Below are 12,137 nucleotides of genomic sequence, written 5' to 3' on the forward strand. Positions count from 1 at the left end.
ATCAATTACATCTGGAATCGGGCAGAAGAAACAAAATGAGAATGCTTATGCGATAAAGTCACTCAGATATAGGGGAAAGAAGCTAAAAATATTTGCCCGCACTTAAGACACCATTCTGCCTCCTTTGAATCATAAGAACTTGCCATACTGGGTCAGACCGAGGGTCCATCAAGCTCAGTATCCTGTTTCCAATAGTGGCCAATCCAGGTCACAAGTACCTGGCAGGATCCCAAATAGTAAATAGATCCCTTGATGGTTTAGGGTTTATTTGGGTTTTTTATACCGTCACATCAGTAATAAAACCATCACAACGATGTTATTGCACAGTGATAAGAAACACAATATCTGTTTCTTGTCTACTTGGTTAATAACAGTTTATTGCCTTCTCCAGGAATTTGTCCAAACTTTTTTTAAACTCAGCTACATTAACTGCCTTAACCATATCCTCTCGTAATGACTTCCAGAGCTTAATTGTATATTGAGAGGTGAATTTTAAAAGGCCTGCGCATGCCTAAACCGGGAAATATGCACAAAAGTCGGGCTGGTGCGCACAGAGAGCAATTTAAAAGCCGCCCGAGGATGGACGTATCCTCCCATTGCACAAACAAGCCAAAGGTTTCTAAAAGGGGCGGAGTGTGGGCGTGGTCTGGGTGTGTCAAGGGAAGGCCAAAAGACGACTTACGCGCACAGGTGCGTGCCGGGGCTCCCTGCCACCGAAATTTACTACTGTTGTGGATGGCGTGCAAGTGCTAAAACAAAAAAAAAATATGAAGATCTGCAGGGATTTAAGGCTTGCGCTTAACAGGGGGCAAGGAGGGCTATTTACCTAGGGGAGTTAGGAAGTCCTATCCCTTACCTGGGCAAACTGGAAACAACCTATGGCGTTGGCACGTGTCACTTGGAAAACTCCTCCACTTCTACGGTAGACACGGGATTTGCGTGCACATGTACACATGTCCAGCGTACGTTATATAACGGACACAGCTCTAGACGCAAGCCAGCACACATATGCGCCTGCGCACCAGTATTAAAGTTACCGTCTGAGTGAAGAAGAATTTTCTCTCGTTTGCCTTGAATATGTTACTTACTAACTTCACAGAGTGCCCCCTAGTCCTTATATTTTCACATTTACCTGTTCCATTCCAGTCATGATTTTATAGACATCTACCATATCCTCCCCCCTCAGATATCTTTTCTGCAAACTCTTTAGTTTTTCCTTGTAGAGAACCTATTTCATCCTCTTTATCATTCTGGTCACCCTTCTTTGTACCTTTTCCAGTGCAATCACCGGTACATCTTTCTTGTGCGCAGTTCTGCTTGCTGCATCTCAATACTCCAAGTCCGGCCTTACCATGGAACGATACAGGGGCATTATGACATCTTCCGTTTTATTCTCCACTCCTTTCCTAATAATTCCTGACTGCTGCCACACTCTGAACCAAGGATTTCAAGGTATTATCCACTATATTGCTCAGGTCCTTTTCTTGGGTGGTAGCTCCTAATATGGAACCTAACAGCCATGATTTATTGTCAATGTTAGTTTTGATTTCGGTGTGTACTTATTGCTATGATTGTTTTTCATGTACATCGGCCAGGATATGGGCGATTAATAAATTCAGCTGTGGCAGTGTTTCTACCCAGGCTTGCTCCTACCTGTAGCAGGTATAAATATACTCGAGTCTGAGGGGATCCTGGGGGCAACAGAGGCACATACGTGTCTGGTCTGCGGATGAAGCAGAGGGAATTAATGGAGCGTCGTTGATGGCCCCTCCTCCTCCTACATACCTCTATTATTTTTTAGGTCCTACCATATATATAAATCTCCTGCAAATCAGCTTTAATGACATTCGCTATTTATCTTTTCCGGATATTTGTTTTACTTGTCAACAGCAAAGAACCATTAGTAAAGCTTCTGCTTTAAAAGCCTACAACGTGCATTCTTGATGTCCATGTTATGGATAAATGTAAGTGCATATTTGTAGTTTTAGGGCTATAGAGAAGATTTCTGTTTAAAGCAAATACGAAAATGAAAACCAGGCACTTTTACCATAAAAGTCCCTGACTAGAGATCTGAGGAGAGGTTGGATATGCTTCAGACTTTGTTCATAATTGGATAAAAATCTGAAGAAGGGGGGAAAAAAAAGCCTTCAGAATGCTAAATGAGTCAGCAGCAAACAACATCTAAGTGGCTATGGCTGATCAAGCGACCCGGTGCTCGCCACGGTTCCAAAGTCCCAGCATTTGCTGAAAAACGGGCTGCTGGAGCCAGATGCTTCTGTCTGGAAGCAAGCTCTCTGCAGCCTGGCATTTCTTCATTTGGACTCCCAGGCAAAGCACCAAAGCAAGGGAAACAGTGCACGGAGCGTTCCCCCAAACCACCACAGCTTCGTTTGCCTCATTTGAAAAATAAAAAAAAAGTGTTCAAAGATCTGTGGAGACTGGTTGGTTGTCTAGGTATCCGGGCCATGCCAATTACACACAGAGCTGCAGGGAAATCGTTTTGGAAACAATATATATTTAACTTTCTGGATCTCTTTTTTGGAAGCAAACAAAGTACTTTTCTGTGGTTAAACATGGCAATGAAGGGAAGAGGGGAAAAAGTAGTTTAAGTAAAAAAGAATTGCAACAATGCTTTTCTAAAACATTTTTTTTCTCTCTCTCTAACTGACCCTTTTCGCCACACATTCTCGCCGTAGACCCAAGAAAGCAGTTTAGCCTGAGGAATAGCAAGAATAGCACGTTGGAAGGTGCTGAAGTTAAATACAGCAAATCCTATTCTTGTGTCATCAAAGGTCATTTTCACCACTGGAGAAGCTCTCTTCACGCCAGGCTTTGTGGAAAGGAATTCAACCATTCGAGAGCCAGTGAAACCCTACCCAGGAATTCTAACACATTCAGAAACTGAGCATGGAAAACCACACTGAATTTAAAAGCAGCGAAAAAATGCTCTCGCAGTATGGTGAACAGGCTCCCTAGTGAATGAGGCAGGACGAGGTTTCCAAGAAAGAGCGGACGGACAATGGCAAAAAAGGGAGAAATCACAGGCATCGTGACTGTAGAATTTCTTTGGTGGAAAAATCTAAAAAGTCTTCTTTTGAGGAACAGTGAGCGACAGAGTTGTCCGCCCTCTGTTTCCCTGTCAGCCGATGGAGAATAAAACAAGGAGGAAACAGAATCGTTGATAAGTCAATGAAAATTAATTCTGGTAAAGGACAGGAAGAAAAATTGAGCATCCGGTTTTCAACCCGCGAGCCGCGGGCTGATTTTAAATTTATTTTTTTTTGTTTTTAACTTTTTTTTTTAACTTTTGGGACCTCCGACTTAATATCACGCATTTCCCTGGCGCCGGCAGAAATTAACGCCTACCTTTGGGTAGGCGCTAATTTCTGAAAGTAAAATGTGCGGCTTGGCTGCACATTTTGCTTACTGTATCGCGCGAGAATGACTAATAGGGCCATCATCATACATTTGCATGTTGTGGGCGCTATTAAGTCTCGGGGGGGGGGGGGGGGGTTGGATGCGCGTTTTGGACGTGCTATTACCCCTTACTGAATAAGGAGTAAAGCTAGTTTGTCGAAAACGCACGTCCAAATGTGGGTTAACAGTGCGCTCCAGTGGAGCGCACTGTACTGTATCGGCCTATAAGTTTGTACCTGAGACAATGGAGGTTAAAGTGACTTGCCCAAGGTAGTCATAAGGAGCTTGTAGCCCACTGCTCTAACCACTAGGCTAAAGGTGCACTGAACATGACTGCTCTGCTTTTCATACCGACCAAGCACTCATATGTAAGCAACAGATTAAGTTTGCAAATACAAATTTAAATGAAATTGATAAATGCTGCAATTTAAAAACAAAGGTCTGCCTAAAAGTAATGACAAACGGATTAACGAATGTGAAAAACACAACAGATCTTACCTTACATATAAAGAAATAGGCACAACTGTATTCAGTATGATAATGTATGACCAAAAGGTAAGAAATCCTGAAAATACAGAGCTGTTCACCACCTCTTTCCAATGCAGATAAATTCGGAAGCGGCTCCCAATCTGATACTCCCAAATTGAGTTTCCTATTGCCAGAATAATCCCCATACAAATGAGAAAACCGAAGATCTGAAACAAAAACAGCAGAAAATGTTATGTTACGCTGCCAATGCTGCATCTCTGACACAGATGCTTTTATGAAGAGCATAAAGATACAACACTAGGTTTAAAGTTTATTTTCCTCTGTATTGATAACCACCCCTGTCCTCCCCCCATAATGGGGAACGTAAGGGGGAGAGCAGCTGGGGAGAACTGCAACAGGTTAAAAGTTCATTTTGGTTCCATCCCAAGCCGCTCCTGCTGCATCCAGCCAGTTGTTTCCGTGATGAGTAAAGAGACAATCTACAGCCATGCATCCTGAGACCATCTTCACGCAATTCTCTAGGGGCCAAATAGGTACCGTTGTTTTATATCCCACCAGTGCCACATCTCAAGGTGCCAGATGCAGTCAGGGTGCTAAAACCAAATTATATTTCACAGAAGACCTGCAGACTCGTATCTATTTAAAGAAGAACAAAAAAAATAAGGCTTGCCATAAACTGGGTCAGACCAAAGGTCCATCAAGCCCAGTATCCTGTTTCCAACAGGGGCCAATCCAGATCACAGGCACCTGGCAGGATCCCAAGGGGTAGACAGATTCCAAGCTGTTTATCCCAGTGATCAGAAGTGGATTTCTGCAATTCCACCTTATTTATTTATTTAAAACTGTTTGTATACCGTTTTTACAATACTTGTTGATCAAAACGGTTTACAGGTTAAAATAACATACATAGTTAGGTTAACATAAAATAACTTAAAAACAATGACATAAAAACAAACAGAGTGACAACACATAGTAGTCAGTCAGATAAATCTTACAAAATCACTGTGCCAAGTAAATCAAATGGTATGATAATGAAAAAGGGGGGCTGGTGTGTATTTGAGTGCCGAAAGGGTGTGTACAGTAACAAGCTCAGGAGACTGAAGCAGCATTAAATGCAGTTGAAAAAAGGAAGGTTTTGAGATTTTTTACAAATTCTTTATGGTTGGAGATCTGCCTTAAATCATCAGGAATAGAGCTCCAGATTAGTGGGCTAGCTACTGAAAAAAACACATCTTCTGGTGATATCAAGTCGGGCAACACAAATTGTAAGGATTTGCAGTAAGATTTTGTGTATTGAAGTAAATTCCTGTTGGGTTGATATATGCGAAGTTGGGTGCATAACCATGTAGAAGAGTTGTTATGTATCAAATTGTGTATGATAGAGAGGATTTTATATTGTATTCTAAAATGAATTGGTAACCAGTGTAAGGAATACAGGATTGGGGATATGTGATCTCTACAAGAGGTGCCGGTCAGAACACAGGCTGTGGAGTTCTGGATTAATTGGACATAATGGTTTATGGACTTTTCCTCCAGGAAATTGTCCACTGTCTTTTTTTTTTTTTTTTAAAGGCAATTACTTTAATAGCTTTCACCAAATCCTCTGGCAATGAATTCCAGAGCTTAATTGTGCATTGAATAAAAAAATATTTCCTCTTATTAGTTTTAAATACATCACCCAGTAACTTCATTGTGTGTCCCCTGGTCTTTATACTCTTTGAAAGAGTAAACAACCAATTAAATTTAATCATTCCACTCCACTCATTTTACAGACCTCTATTATACCTCCCCTCAGCCATATCTTCTCCAAGCTGAAGAGTCCTAACCTCTTTAGCCTTTCCTCATAAGGGAATTGTTCCATCTCCTTTATCATCTTGGTCACCCTTCTCTGTACCATTTCTAACTCTGAAATATCTTTTTTGAGATGTAGTGACCAGAACTAAACATAATATTCAAGATGAGGTCACACTATGGAGCAATACAGAAGCATTAAGGTATTCTCCATTTTATTCTCCATTCCTTTCCTAATAATCTCTAGTATTCTACTTACTTTCTTGGCTCCTACTGCACACTGAGCAGAAGATTGCAATGTATCATCAAAAATGGCACCTAGATCCTTTTCCTGAATGGTGACTCCTTATGTGGAACCTTGCATTGTGTAAACATAATTTGGGTTACTCTTCCCTAAGTGCATCACTTTGCACTTGTCCACATTAAATTTCATTTGCTATTTGCAAGTTCATCTGGTAGAGAAGAGAACAGGGCCATATGCTGTATTGCCCTTTTAGCTGGGTCTAACATACCATCAAATTTTTCTTGGAACATAAAGCACTGCTATGATTGGACCATGTCAGATCATGTGACCAACATATTTTACCCACTGCTACATCATCAGTGCAGCAGGCAAAAAGACAATGTCACTTACTTAGAGAAGTAAGCGACATTGTCGCTTACTTCTCTAAGTAAGGAAAAGAAATGGAGAATAAAATGGAGAATACCTTAATGCTTCTGTATTGCTCCATAGTGTGACCTCATCTTGAATATTATGTTTAGTTCTGGTCACTACATCTCAAAAAAGATATTTCAGAGTTAGAAATGGTACAGAGAAGGGTGACCAAGATGATAAAGGAGATGGAACAATTCCCTTATGAGGAAAGGCTAAAGAGGTTAGGACTCTTCAGCTTGGAGAAGATACGGCTGAGGGGAGGTATAATAGAGGTCTGTAAAATAATGAGTGGAGTGGAATGATTAAATGTTAATTGGTTGTTTATATGGTACAATATATATATATATATATATATATATATATATATCTTGTACCACCTGAGCAACCTGTGAATATTGTATGTGATATGTCAGAATGGTATATTTTAGAAAGTTTCTCAGTCTTCTATCAATATACACTATGTGTCTGTTTATCTGCTTACTCAATTAGTTTATCCTGCCATTCCCTGAAAGCCCATGATGGGAGGAGTACATCCTGTTAAAACATTGTTAATAGAATACCTACATACAGCCCCTCCATCCTCATCATAACTAAAGTCTGTAACCTTGGAGTCATTTTAGACTCAGATTTATCTATGTCTCATAACATTTCCTCCATAGTAAGATGCACAATGATGCATCTCTTCCCAGAGGCTGTGAATGCTGCTAGCCAACCTGGGGAACAGAAATCCTGAACTGGAAACTGAGCCCAGGTTCCTCCACACAGTTTCCACTTGGAATGCTACTGACTATTAAATAGTGATTATATATATATATATATATATATATATATATATATATATATATATATATGAGAAACTTTCTAAAATATACCATTCTGACATATCACATACAATATTCACAGATTGCTCAGGTGGTACAATACATATATATATATATATATATATATATATATAATCACTATTTAATAGTCAATAGCATTCCAAGTGGAAACTGTGTGGAGGAACCTGGGCTCAGTTTCCAGTTCAGGATTTCTGTTCCCCGGGTTGGCTAGCAGCATTCACAGCCTCTGGGAAGAGATGCATCATTGTGCAATGGTGACACCTAGAGGCCAGATTTAGGGCCCGATTGCAGGGCTCCACATGAAATCCAGGGCAGGAGTTGAGAGGGCGATATAATATCATAGATAATATCATTGTGCCAGAACTCAACCCTGGGTCCACAATCCATCTGGAAGCCCAAAGAAGCAGGAAGAAACTATTGTGTCACAAATGTTATTAAAAAGAACATGGAAAACATCAGGTATAACATGCAACAACTGTACAGAAAACATGAATGATCTCTCCTGTGCCTGCTAATTTTTCCTGACTTGGACACTGAAACTTACCCACAATACCAGAGTGTTCATTAGCCGATCAATACTCGTTCTTTTAAATTTTGTTTTCCCACTATTCTGCATTAGCTTAGTGTCAGGTCCTGCAAACAATGAAAATATTTAGAATGTGCTCAATACTGCATGTGCAGGTTTATTTGATAAGCATGATATATTTTCTTGTAACCATACCACAGGAAGATGGAAAATAAAGAATGACAAAAATTATTTTAAAAAGGGGGGTGGGACTGGCAACCAAAACAGTGATTCTGTAAGTCATTTTCTGTAGCTTCTGCCTTAACTGTAACAGAGCTGCTTACAGAGTGCCGATGGCTGTGTACATTTACATCTAACCCTTACTACATAACGAGCACACATTTTCGTATGCACACGATGGCCTCAATTTAAATACGTTCCTTCCTTTTCTGTGGCTAGGAATGCTTTATGTTTTTTTAAGCCAGCGTCCATTGTGTATGTTACAGCGTGAAGCTTCCTCACCTGCAAAGATGACCATTCCAAAGCACCAGTCCGTGTTTCTCAGCACGCATCCTCGGAGCAGCATGGTCCCGTTATTCAGAGAGTACTTGTTATTCTGCCAGAACAGGGTTCCAACAAACTTATCCAACTTGTTGTTGGGAGGCTCACAAACAACTTCAGCTGAGGGGGAAAAAAAAACCAAAACAACTTCTCATCAAATCAGTGATGCAAGGAATTCAGACTAAGGTTCTTTCCAATCCCCTTGCGGGCACAGTTAAGCATCTAAGGGCAACAGTCTTAATGAGCTCTTAATGACGTCAGGGAGGAAGAAAAATGGCGGCATGATGGAGGATGTGATCTAGCTGAACCCCACCTGTTCTCACTTTTTGTTGCTTTTTGATAAGTTGTCTAAAGAAAGGCAAGGTGAAGGTTTTGCCCCCAGACCCTATACGCCTTGAGGGTCAGCAGCTGATTTCTTCATACATTTCCTCTGGGATTTGTTCCCTGTTATGATTACAGGAGAAGGAGCTTCGGCGTCAACAGGGGCTGAGGTTTCTCTCAGTCCCCTAGATGAGCCTCCACCGCCGGCTGAGAGGTGTTTCCCCTTGAGGCTTCCAAGTTGCACTTTGATGACGTTTCCAGTGCGACTGAGGTGGTGGGGAGGGGGGGGGAGCATCATGTGAGAATTTGGCATCAGCGTTCCAGGGAGCTTCTTCACTGGTGGAGGCAGGAGAGAACGCAAACTCTGTTTTGTGGCCATTTGTGGCTGACTTTCCAACTAGCGTGGAGCAGCTGGTGAGTCCCTCTTGGTACCATCTAAACCACCGGTGGTGACTTTAGATGCCCTGTAGAAGCTGACAGCTATTTTTGGAACTGTTATTAAAACTTGTTCTGCCAAAATTGATTCTCTAGCTGCCAAGCTAGAGCCATCTGTAAAGAAACATGAAGAATTTATATTGGAGGCCCAGAATAAGATCCATGGGCTTGAGATTGATATTAAGAGTATCCAGAGCTTTAATACTATCGTGGTCAAGGGCAGAATTGCTCTCTCTAGACAAATTGAGGTATTAGAGAATCAATATAGACATTTAAATCTTCGTCCAGTTAATTTTCCAAGGATAGTGGGCAAACCACCATATGTAACACCACAGAAGTATTTTCTTGAAGTGTTGCATAGACCTTCGGATCAAGTTCCCTCCATTAAGTTTTATTTTTTTACCTGTGTCTCACCCTCTCTCGTCACAAGCTCAATCTGGTCAGGTTTCAACAGAGATTAAGTTGACAAATTTGCTGGAAAATTCAGGCTTGGAGGTCACTGAACATACCGCTCTTGTTTTTTCCTTTGTAATGGAGCAAGATCTTAGTATGATTATGAAATTGTATTTTAGGGATTTAAATTCCCTTTCTCATGGTCAAGCAATCAGAATATTCCCTAATACTGCTTGAATAACTCAGATAAGTGAGGGGGGGGGTGTTCTTACCTTGAAACAGGAGGCTATCACTCGGAGTTTTTTTTATACTCCTTTACTCATGTAAATGTGTAGTTAAATATAATAATGACTGTTTTCTTTTCTTTGTATCTGAACAATTTAAAGCTTTATTTGGATGCTAGAAAGTTCCTGCTAGTTTCTGTGGCCTCCAGTTGAGACGTTGCTGATTTATAAATATTTCGTACTTCCTCCATGCTATCTCGTTTCTTTTTTAGATTCTATTTGTGTCTCCTTTGCCTGCTTTCACTTATGGATGATTGTCCAGAGAAGATAGGGATCAATGTTGCTTGTATTTTTCTCTTTATTTGATTTTCTTATTTTTGAGGATCCCTATGAGTTTCCTATGTACAAAGATGGACCTTTGCTTTGTCTGACTATAAACATTTAGAAAATATAAAGTGTAAAAAAAAAACCGTAAGTTTATGAAGCACCTTTGATCCATACACGATTCCAAGGAGCTGTGCTGTTAAAATACTTCAAAAACATGGCCTCAGTCACAACTGGTGTGGGAGGTCTGGCTACCCAGTTTAGTATCTGACCTGAACGACAGCTTTCAATGGTCGAGGGAAGAAAAAGCACTTTTACTGGAAATAACTGAGCCCAAGTTCACGTAGAAAGCCAGTAGAAGAGCAAATTATAACTCCAAAGGCCCAGGAGATCTCTGCACATCCGGCTTACTAAACCAGCCTTTTTTGAACATTAGACAAGGTGAGATGGGCCCTTCTCGAGAGCATTAGATAATTTTCCTGGTAGCCAGTTAAAATATAATGCCCTCTGTCCCAAAAACTTTCCCCATGACTTTTATAATCAGGGTTTCTTTTTGAGGTGGGTACATGCTGGTACTGGCACCCCTGCCAGTTCCCGAAAAATAAACACAATGAGTGCAGGCTGGCAGGAGAAGGCAGGCGACCCCTCATGAAGCAATCAGTCATGCCAGCCCCAGCAAACGCATGCTCAGCAGAGACCATGCATGCACTGCCTGCATGCCACTCCCGCCACCGAGCAGCGCCTGCACCTTGTCCCCAGGTTCAGCCAATGTCGCTGGGAAACTCGGCTTGAAGTCTGTGTAATCCCACTGCTATTTCTAGCATCAGTAGCATGGGATAGACTTAGTTTTTGGGTACTTGCCAGGTACTTATAGCCTGAATTGGCCACTGTTGGAAACAGAATGCTGGGCTTGATGGACCCTTGATCTGACCCAGTATGGCATGTTCTTATGTTCTTATGATTCCAAAAGCAACAGGCAGCCCACAGAGACACCGTTATCCCAGGGCTTTGCCTGGACCCCCTAACCAACAATAAGTGAGTATAAATTTTTTTTTTTTAAATTATTCTCAGCAGTTGCTGCAGCTTTTAATTTCTAGAGGCTGGAGAGAGTATGCGTGACTGACTGGGCAATTGTGTCAGCAGTCAGAGTCTGTGTAAGTGTTTATAAGAACATAAGAAATTGCCATGCTGGGTCAGACCAAGGGTCCATCATGCCCAGCATCCTGTTTCCAACAGAGGCCAAACCAGGCCACAAGAACCTAGCAATTATCCAAACACTAAGAATATCCCATGCTACTCACTGATGTGACTGATCTTTTGTGTGTGTGACAGTGAGTATGTGAGAGTGTATGTGTGACTGCTTATATGTGTGTCAGCATCTAAGAGTATGTGTGTGATCATGTGAGTGTATGACTGTCTGTGTGGGAGTTTGTGTGTGACTGATCGTGTGTCAGTGAGCATGTGAGAATGTATGTGTGATCATGTGTGTGTCAGTGTGTGGGAATCTATATGTGATTTATTGTGTGTGTCAGCATGTGAGTGTATGTGACTGTATGTGTCAGTGAGCATGTGAGTGTGGGTTAGAGAATGTGTGTATATAATACCCTCAACAATCTCAAGGTGTCTGGAATCAAAAGTTACTAAGGGAGAGCAGGGGAATTTTTATCCTTATTGTTTTTAATTATTGGGTTTTTGATGTCTCTATTGTTTTGAAATATTTTATTCTGGTTTGGGATGGGATGTTTTTACTGTTTTTACTGGTTTTGATTCTTTCTAAATTTACTTTTTGTATTTAATTTTAGCAGTTATTACTTTTAGTGCTTCTATTTTATGAGTTTTTTAATTTAATAACTTCTTAATGAATTGTTTAGGTCTTATTTTTATGCTATTTTGGTAGATATTTTAAGGATATAAATATTTATCATTTATATTAGGTTTAAAACAATTGTTTGTATTTTTTAATATGTTGTGGACTGTCTTAGTGATGGTATACAAAACCAAAAAATAAATAAATTATAAAAAAAAGTTTTAAATTATTGATTATTTTATGTAGTTGTATTGAAGTATGTATTATTTTTATTAATATGATTTTACAATTATGACTGATTTATATTTCTTGATTTTATTGTTTTCTTTTCTTTAAATTCTTTAAATTTATTAATCGCCTAACACTGTTAGGC

At 40.3% G+C, this 12,137-nt stretch overlaps 1 protein-coding gene across 2 annotated transcripts in view; it reads right to left on the reverse strand.

Moving 5' to 3' along the window:
• The window catches only part of ATP8B4 (ATPase phospholipid transporting 8B4 (putative)), a 255,565-nt gene that overhangs the window by 77,726 nt on the left and 165,702 nt on the right, over positions 1-12,137 (reverse strand). For both annotated transcript variants that reach the window (XM_029575708.1, XM_029575709.1), the window contains exons 10-12: positions 8,222-8,380; positions 7,739-7,827; positions 3,916-4,112 (exon numbers count right to left, since the gene is read on the reverse strand). In XM_029575708.1, coding sequence (XP_029431568.1) covers positions 3,916-4,112; positions 7,739-7,827; positions 8,222-8,380 — 445 coding nt within the window. The remainder of the gene's footprint in view (positions 1-3,915; positions 4,113-7,738; positions 7,828-8,221; positions 8,381-12,137) is intronic.

Source organism: Rhinatrema bivittatum, chromosome 13 (genome assembly GCF_901001135.1).
Source record: "Rhinatrema bivittatum chromosome 13, aRhiBiv1.1, whole genome shotgun sequence".
In the NCBI taxonomy this organism is placed as follows: Eukaryota; Metazoa; Chordata; class Amphibia; order Gymnophiona; family Rhinatrematidae; genus Rhinatrema; species Rhinatrema bivittatum.